Source organism: Geospiza fortis, unplaced genomic scaffold (assembly GCF_000277835.1).
Source record: "Geospiza fortis unplaced genomic scaffold, GeoFor_1.0 scaffold23, whole genome shotgun sequence".
NCBI classification, from domain to species: Eukaryota; Metazoa; Chordata; class Aves; order Passeriformes; family Thraupidae; genus Geospiza; species Geospiza fortis.
The window spans coordinates 16,099,539-16,109,025 of NW_005054303.1; the positions used below are offsets into that span (position 1 = coordinate 16,099,539).

The 9,487-nt window shown below is 50.7% G+C and overlaps 1 protein-coding gene across 1 annotated transcript in view; it reads left to right on the plus strand.

Moving 5' to 3' along the window:
* Window positions 1-7,473, plus strand: part of KLHL28 (kelch like family member 28) — a 10,511-nt gene extending 3,038 nt beyond the window's left edge. The window contains exons 3-6 of the mRNA XM_031066222.1: window positions 1,710-2,060; window positions 2,128-2,160; window positions 5,455-5,663; window positions 6,449-7,473. Of these exons, the coding sequence (XP_030922082.1) occupies window positions 1,710-2,060; window positions 2,128-2,160; window positions 5,455-5,663; window positions 6,449-6,612 (757 nt within the window). The 3' untranslated portion in view covers window positions 6,613-7,473. The remainder of the gene's footprint in view (window positions 1-1,709; window positions 2,061-2,127; window positions 2,161-5,454; window positions 5,664-6,448) is intronic.
* The last annotated feature ends 2,014 nt before the right edge of the window (window positions 7,474-9,487 follow it).

The following is a 9,487-nucleotide window of genomic DNA, read 5'->3' on the forward strand; positions in this document are numbered from 1 at the left end:
CAGAAGCGTTCCTGTGTTATTTAGTGGCTGCCATTCCCGAATTTTGGGAATGAATGGTTGGATTTTTCCATCCAGAACAGAGGGATAGATCTGAGCTCTGCCTTTGTCTGTGCTGAGGGATTACAGGATATTTGCAGGAGGAATTGTTTCAAGGAAAAGAATGGAAGTGTCTGCCCAGGGAGGGTTGCAGTGCCCATCCCTGCAGGTGTCCCCTGGAGGTGGCGCTCAGAGCTCTGGGCTGGGCACAGGGTGGGCATTGGGCACAGCTGGGACTCTGACCTTGGAGCTCTTTTCCAGCCTCAGGGATCCTGGGGTTTCATGAAGGAGTTCTGGATCATGGTGTGATCCTGGCTTTAATCCCACGTGGGCAGGTGTCTGTGCAGGCAGGAGCAGGTGGGAGCCCCTCCTCCTTCACTGCATTCCAGAATGAACCTGGAGAGTCCCTGAGCCTCCTCCTGCGAGCAGAAGGAACACAAGAGAGAGAGAAAAACAACTTTATGTCCCAAGCTGGTGTGGCTGGGTGTGCTTAGAATGTGGGATTAACATTCCCAGAGCTGCTGGTTAAAGAGTGTGTGTGGGCTGTTCCTATACAAATATCCATTTATCCATTTGTGCTTCCACTGACAGAGCTTTGATGTTCAGTGTGCCCCGAGCAGCCCCAGGAGTGTTCCCTGTGCCCAGGCAGGCTGCCTGAACTGGTTCCACAGCTGGATTCTGGATCCTGTGCTGGGATCTCCTTTGCTGGGACAGTTCTGTGCTTGCAGAGAGAAGCACTTGTGAAAACCTGGCCAGAGCTGGGTGCTCTTTTCCCTGGTTCAGAGCTATCAGAGTAATTTAAAGTTAATTTTCCCAGTGATAGTCGCTGATATTAAACCAGACGTCAGGCCTGGGAATTGTTGGGTTTGTAGACTTAAAAAGTAAAGGGGGTTTTGTGCTTCATAAAAAAATGTTTGAGTGAATGAAGTCATTCTCTGATATTCTTCAGCTCTGCTTCTCTCCCACCTTCTTCAGTGATTATGAAAATGTAGCCTCCCAGTATAATTTGGAGTATTTTCAATTTTTTGGTGCTTCATAATAACAAAATCACTTGGAATATATTTAATCTCTATTCTCTGGTGTCTCAGCAGCTCCTGTTTCTGGCTCTTAGTGCCTCTCAGCTCTCCAGGGGCCTCATGCTCCTGTATGGTTTTTGAACAGATCATGTTTCCTCTGTACCAGATAGCCCATTAATTATTTAGCAAATTTATTAATTAAACTATTCAGGTAGATTGGCTGGACTTTATATGGGGCAAGCTACACCCACCGTGTTCCCACAGTGAGTATAATTAAAAGAAAATGGTGTTTTAGGGTTGAGCTTTAAGGTTTAGGCTTAAGGTTTGGCCTTAAGGTTTGGCCTTAAGGTTTAGAATGCTGTTTAAAAGAAATAAGCTGTTTTAAAGATGTATTTTTCAGGGTAGTTTGTGCTACGTGGACACTTTGTTTAAATTACAGAGTGCACATAAATTACACATTTATAAACGGCAAGCTGTAGTTTCTAAATGTGCATTTGGAAATGCAGACGTGTGCTTCCCTCTCTGTAATTTGCTTTTCTCTCTCCCGTTTGTGTGGCTGGTTTGGTTTGGTTTTGGTGTGTTTTCCCCTCCCTTTGGGGCACATTTTCAGCCATTCCCGTTCTGATTTTGCTGACTGGCTGTGTGTTCCCCCTGCAGCATGGAGATGTATTTCCCCCAGAACGACTCGTGGATCGGGCTGGCGCCTCTGAGCATCCCCCGCTATGAGTTCGGGGTGTGCGTGCTGGAGCAGAAGATGTACGTGGTGGGGGGCATCGCCACCCACGTGTGCCAGGGCATCAGCTACAGGAAGCACGAGAGCTCCGTGGAGTGCTGGGACCCCGACACCAACACCTGGAGCTCCCTGGAGAGGATGTTCGAGAGCCGCAGCACACTGGGCGTGGCCGTGCTGGCCGGCGAGCTCTACGCCCTGGGCGGCTACGACGGCCAGTCCTACCTGCGGAGCGTGGAGAAGTACGTGCCCAAGGGCAAGGAGTGGCAGGGGGGGGGGCCCCCGGTGCCCACATGAACAGGTATGGGCTGGGGGCACCTGGGCACCAGCAAACCCCCTGGGCAGGTTCATTCATCCTTCCCCTGCCCACATGAACAGGTATGGGCTGGGGGCACCTGGGCACCAGCAAAACATCCTGGGCAGGTTCATTCATCCTTCCCCTGCCCACATGAACAGGTATGGGTTGGGGGCACCTGGGGGGGCACCTGGGCACCAGCAAGCCCCCTGGGCAGGTTCATTCATCCTTCCCCTGCCCACATGAACAGGTACAGGCTGGGGGGGACCCACCTGGGCACCAGCAAACCCCCTGGGCAGGTTCATTCATCCTTCCCCTGCCCACATGAACAGGTATGGGTTGGGGGCACCTGGGCACCACCTGGGCACCAGCAAAACATCCTGGGCAGGTTCATCAATCCTTCCCCTGCCCACACGAACAGGTACGGGCTGGAGGGAACCCACACTGCCCACATGAACAGGTACCTGTTGGGGTGACCCTATGCCCACCTGGGCACCAGCAAACCCCCTGGGCAGCCTCATTAATCCTTGTCCTGCCCACATGAACAGTTATGTGCTGGGGTGACCCGCCTGGGCACCACCAAACCCCACAGGCAGCCTTTTAAATACTTCCCTGCCCTCATGAACAGGGATGTTCTGAGGGTGCCCACCTGGGCACCACCAAAACATCCTGGGCAGCCTTTTTAATCCTTCCCCTGCCCAAATGTGCTGGGGATGACCCTGTGCCCACCTGGGCACCAGTAAACCCCTAGCAGGCAGCCTTGTTAATCCTTCCCCTGCCCACATGAACAGGTACATGCTGGGATGCCCCACCTGGGCACTACTAAACCCCACAGGCTGCCTTTTACATCCTTCTCCTGCCCACATGAACAGGTGCATCCTGGGGGTGACCTGTGCCCACCTGGGCACCAGCAAACCCCTGGGCAGCCAATTAAATAATCTCCAATAGATCCTGGGCCTCATTAATCCCTGTTCTGTCACACCAGTCCCATCAGTCTAAAGGAAAATCTTTATTTTTATTCCACTTTGCGTGTTCCACTTTGTTTGGGCTTTTTTTTAGATCACCTAAAAGGTGATTTTACCAAAAAGGTAAAAACAAAGACATGCCTGCACATTACTGAGCCTTGGAGCTCAAGCCTGCAAGATCTGAGGGTGGATGCTGAGTTTTGCCACACAAGCCCTGATTTGAGGTGAATTGGAGTTTTCCCATGCTCAATACACACAAAATAAACACAAAACTCTGATGGGATCTAGAATTAGAGTTACTGCTCATAGCAGAGTGGAGGATGGGGGTTACTGCTCTGTCTCCAGGGGTTGTTTCAGACCTTGCTTTCCCAAGGAGTTCTCCTGGTACCACCATGCTCTTTAACTCCTCTGTTCCCTGTGGATGTCCAGGGACATCCAGTTACCCAAAGGAATCATCTTCCATCATTCAGATGGGAACAAATCAGCTGAATGTCCCTCCAGGAAGCAGAATAATAAACTGCAATTGTAAGAGCTGAATAAAGAATGAAACTCTTGTTCCTAGGGAGGGACACAGGGATTGTTCAGCAAGGTGTTGTGATGATGAATTGCATTGACTTTTTATTCTTCAGGCTGAGTCAGGGAGGTTTAGGTTGGATATTAGGAAAAGGTTCTTCTTTTAGGAAAAGGTTCTTCTTTCTATTAGGAAAAGGATCATGGGACTCCTTGATCCTTCTAACTCAGGGTGTTCCATATTCTGTGAATAATTCTGGTTTTATTTGTGACTGGAGGGGTGAGAACTGAGCCATGCCATGCAGCACCAGGCTCCCCAAGCTCTGGCAATAAATCAAGCTCACACTGGGTGATGAACCCCTTTTCCAAACTCTGTGCTGCTGCTGATCTCCTCTTGCCCTTTTTCCTGCCTCTCTGTGCTTGGGCAGGAACAGCTCTGAGCCATGAGTGTGTTAATGACTGACCATCTGTACAGTGATCAAAAATATTAATAACAATGAGAACTCATTTCCCTTTGATCCTGAAACCTCTCCTGCCCTCAGTGGTTTGATCAGCAGCCTCTTTAGAGCTGTTCCTGAGGAATATAAATACACTCTCCACATGCTTTTTCTCTCTGAATGTTATTTTCAGGCCAACCTCAAGGTAATTTTGGATTTGCTGTGCAGCCACAGAAATACACTTCAGCTCTGCATTGTGTTCAGTTTCCCACAACATTTTTGTTTGAATACATTGATATTATTTTACTAGATTATTTTACTAGAGTATTCTATTATTTTACTAGATTATGATATTATTTTAATATATAATGATATTATTTTAATATATAATGATATTATTTTAATAGATTGTTATTTACGTGATATACATTTAAAATTCTTATTTCAAAAAATCATACCAGACATCATGAAGGAGCTTTCAGCTCTGAGGAGCCTCCTGGTTTTAGGATGTGAGCTGAAAATCCAGGACAGTGGGACAGGGAGGACATGGGAGAGGCTGAGCCAGTTGCTGTGCCAGGGGGGAATATCACAGAGCTGTTTGGGATGGAAGAGTCTTTTAAGATCATTGTGCCCAACCTTTGACTGAATATATTATAAAAATAGGTTAAAACTGAATTTTGGCAACACTGTTGGGCTGCTTTGGTTGTGGAAGTGCTCTGGGGTGTGACTGATGCTTTCCAGGTGATAACACAACTTCTGGGTGCTGCTGTTGGGTTGTACCAAACAACTGCAACACTGAGTTTTCCCTCAGCTCCAGCCCTTTCCTCTGTGTTCCATCATTCCTGTGTGGTAATTCTGGCAGAGCCAGCTGTGTCTGTGCCACTCCAGGAGTGACTCCCATCCCCAACCCTGAGCTCACAGCTGTGCCTGTGTCGCTCCAGGAGTGACTCCCATCCCCAACCCTGAGCTCACAGCTGTGCCTGTGTCGCTCCAGGAGTGACTCCCATCCCCAACCCTGAGCTCACAGCTGTGCCTGTGTCGCTCCAGGAGTGACTCCCATCCCCAACCCTGAGCTCACAGCTGTGCCTGTGTCGCTCCAGGAGTGACTCCCATCCCCAACCCTGAGCTCACAGCTGTGCCTGTGTCGCTCCAGGAGTGACTCCCATCCCCAACCCTGAGCTCACAGCTGTGCCTGTGTCGCTCCAGGAGTGACTCCCATCCCCAACCCTGAGCTCACAGCTGTGCCTGTGTCGCTCCAGGAGTGACTCCCATCCCCAACCCTGAGCTCACAGCTGTGCCTGTGTCGCTCCAGGAGTGACTCCCATCCCCAATCCTGAGCTCACAGCTGTGTCTGTGCCACTCCAGGAGTGAATTCCCCAGATCCCAGGCTCACAGCTGTGTCTGTGCCACTCCAGGAGTGACTCCCATCCCCAATCCTGAGCTCACAGCTGTGTTTGCCTTGCAGCATGGAACGTTATGATCCGAGCAAGAACTCCTGGGAGACCGTGGCCTCCATGGCTGACAAACGGATAAACTTTGGGGTGGGGGTCATGCTGGGCTTCATCTTCGTGGTGGGGGGACACAATGGGGTGTCCCACCTGTCCAGCATCGAGAGGTACGACCCCCACCAGAACCAGTGGACGGTGTGCCGGCCCATGAAGGAGCCCAGGACAGGTGGGACATGGCAGAGATGAACCTCTGAGCTGGTAACACCTGCAGGGAGAGTGCCAGGGACTCCATCTCTGGGTGAGGGTCGCTTCAGCACTCTGTGAAAGGATCTGGACTTCTCCAAGTTCAGTTTATTAATGCTGAGCTGTAACAAAAATGATAGGAAGTAGTAATTCTACTCTACCTCCTGTTTTTTCAGGGATTTCAGCAGTGATGAGTTGCAGCAGTTCTATGCTCACTTTTCTGTTGGATTTTGTTGGGTGTGGAGACTCAGGGGTGCAGGGGTGTGGTGCAGCTCCCTGGGACAGGGACAGGGCTCAGGGAGAGCTGGAGCTGGGCCAGGGAGGGTCAGGCTGGAATCAGGGAAAGGTTCTTCCCCCAGAGGGTGCTGGCACTGCCCGGGCTGCCCAGGGAATGGGCACAGCCCCGAGGCTGCCAGAGCTCCAGGGGGGTTTGGGCAGCGCTGCCAGGGATGGACAGGGTGGGATTGTCGGGGGTCTGGGCAGGGATGGGGTTGGGATGATCCCTGGGGGTCCCTCCAGCTCAGGACATTCCATGGATCTGTCCCTCAGTCCCTGATGGGGCACTGGCACAGAGGGAGGTTGTTTTATTGTAGGAAAGGGGGTGAGAACAGCACTAAAGGAGTGTCAGACCCGAACAGAGAGGGCTCCTCGTTCACAGCCCTTTTCTTTAGCCAGAGGGGGCTCTGGGGGTGGCGGGGATGGGCACAGAGCCCGGTGCTTCCCGCAGGGTTTGATGCTGCAGGGTTTGATGCTCCCCTCTCTCCGCAGGCGTGGGCGCGGCGGTGATCGATAACCACCTGTACGTGGTGGGGGGACACTCGGGCTCCTCCTACCTGAACACGGTGCAGAGGTACGAGCCCATCTCGGACTCGTGGCTGGACTCGGCGGGGATGATGTACTGCCGTTGCAACTTCGGCCTCACGGCGCTCTGAGGCCGCTGCCCCTCGCACGGGCGCGGCCGGGGCTGAGCCCGCGGCTCCGCCAGGGAGCCGCTCCTGGGGCCCGGGGATCCCCGGTACTGCGGGAGCACAGCGTGAGAGCTCCGTGTCCGGCTGCCTTTGGCACCCTGCTCGCGGCTGGGGATTCGGGAGAGAGCTGGCATCCAGTTGGGAGTGTGTCCATCCAGTTGGGAACGTGTCCATCCGACCCTTTCTAGAGCTTGTGTCTCCTCCTCCTGTGGAATGCGGCGTTCCCCGAGCCGGGGGAGGCTGGCTGAGCGTGGGGGGTGAGCGCAGGGGGGCTGAGCCCTGCCTGGCTGCACACCGGGAAAGCACCAGTGCTTCACGTGGGGCTTTTCGTGACCGGTAACTCAAGGGCTGCCTTGTTTCTGTATCTCAAGGTTTGTACATAATAAATGCCATAGGATGTTGCCTGTACTCTCCTTTGTCACCTGCTTCCTGGTAGGAGGGCTGGGATGATCCTTGGAGATGTTTGCAAGGCAAATTTCTTGCCTCCTCGGGACGTTTTTGGATCTGACGAAGAGAATTTGCATTTTTAACTTTTCCCTTCTGTTTTCTGCTCGTGGAGAAACGAGTGCTAGATGAACTGACTTCATCCTGCTGTGTGCTTTCAGCTGGAATGCGAGGAGAAATCAGAGCAGCAGCAATCCTAGCATGATACCCAATAAAACCTCCATCCCAGCCCATCCCATCCTCGCTCATGTCCGTGTTCCCCTTTTTCCAAGGACTGTATGATTGCTTCCTCTGAGTGTTGCCATCTCACAACGGTGCTAAATGTAGGGGTACCCCCGAGGCTGTTCCTGATTTCGGTGCATAAAGCATGTTTGGATTGTTCCTCTGGTTTGGTTTCTTCTTTGCTTCGTCCCCCTGTGCCCCTGCAGCTCTGCAGTCTCACCCCCTGTGGAATTCATGGGGGATTTCAGATTTATTGTTCCCATTCTCACAAACAGGGAGATCCCAGCTCTGGTTTTTCAGGCAGTTGTGCCTCCACAGCAGTGCAGGGAGTTCAGACAGGGCTCATCCCAAACGTGTGTCCTGCTGAGGGGTTCACCACAGTCCCACTGGGTTCATCACACAGCCCTGAGCTCACTGAAAACTGGGCCAGAGAGGGAGAAAGTGATGCTGTGGGTTATAGCCATCATTTAAAACGGAATTCAACTAATTTAGCACGTTTTGGGTTGTCTTCTGATCTCAATTACCTTACATTGCTGTGGTGGCTGCCCATTGCCAGGCCTGGTACTAAGGATTTTTTTGCCTCCAGAGTTTCCTTTCCCTTTATTTTAACATGTTTGGTGTTTGTTTCCCAAGCCCACACAGTGTTATTTTGAAAGGTGCAATAACATTTGAAATAGCTGCTTTAAAAGCCATTTCTTTATGATTTTGCTAAATGGGGAGGGTTGAGTGCTCTGGATTTATCCTGAACTCCTGCAGAGCTGGTTGCAGCCAGGCTCCTCGAGTTCCTCCATTCCAGTCACTGGGATTTCACCAGTCCAGGAGGGTGTTTCACCATAAAACATCATTCACATATCCCAGGTGATTGCACACACCATAAAATCCTGCAGGTCTCCTTCAGATTTGGTGGAACTGAGCAGGATTTCAAATGTAAATAAGAGAAAGTGCATTGAAACCGCTGGGATTGTTAATTTGGCCCACAGGGGTTCATTCTAGTGACAACAATAAAAGCTGATTTCATTATTCCAGGGCATCTCTTGGCAGGACAGGAGGGGCTCCAAGGCTGAATTTGCATGTTTGTGTGTGGGAGGAGAGGGAATCATGGAATCTTAGGATGGTTTGGGTTGGAAGGGACCTAAAACCCACCCAGTGCCACCCCTGCCATGGCAGGGGCACCTCCCACTGTCCCAGGGTGCTCCAATGTCCAACCCAGCCTTGGGCACTGCCAGGGATGGATCACAACAAAAAAAAATCCATAAACAACAAAAACATCATAAAAACCCCCCATAAATCAGAACAAAAAAAAAATCCACATTATGGTGATTATTTATATCAACATCTAGCATTTATGGAAGTCAAAGCACTGAAAACTCTAAAATGTTTCATTCCCTTTCTCCAGGCACTGGGAATGATTAACCCCACAATGGTTTGGGGTGAAAGGGGCTTTAAAGACCACCCTGTTCCACCCCTTTCCATGGGGAATCCTTCCACTGGAATGAGACCACAGGAGGTGAATGATGGCCCAGCTTGGCCCTGTGCTGTGGATGTGACATTGCCCCACTGGAGAGAGCAGCAGAAACTGGTTTTTACTCTGCAGGAGAAATGCCTGAAGAGTTTTCCTGCTCTTATTGCTGAACTCCTCACCTGGAGATGGATCAGCTTAGGGATTCTGTCCCTTAACTTCACCCCATCCCCATGTCTGTCCTGTCCCTTCAGTCACCAGACACAACAGTCAGGGTAACGCTGACTGGAAACTCAGCAATTCCATGGGAATGCCTGGCGGGGAGCTGCAAAACCAAGGACCTGCAGCTAAGATGTGACAATTCCCAATTTCCATCCAGTTCCTTATCTCTCAAATTGCACTTTACAACGGGTTAAATGAGTTTATTTGTGTCCATACAGCTCAGAATTTCTGGATTTTAAAAGATAATAATCTACCAGCTCCTCCTAGGAATGCTTTCCTCCCAGAAACTGATGGCATTTTTGTCCATGTTACAAATATTATTTCTGGGAGATAACATTGCTTCAGTGAAGTTCCCATCCATAAATCCCCATTCACTGGAGGAAACAATGCAAAACATCCCAAATTGCCTTCAATTCTTTCCATTGATCTAAAACACAAAGAACTGCATGATAATTCTTTTTTTTTTTTTTGCCTTGTGTGGTGTGCTGTGTT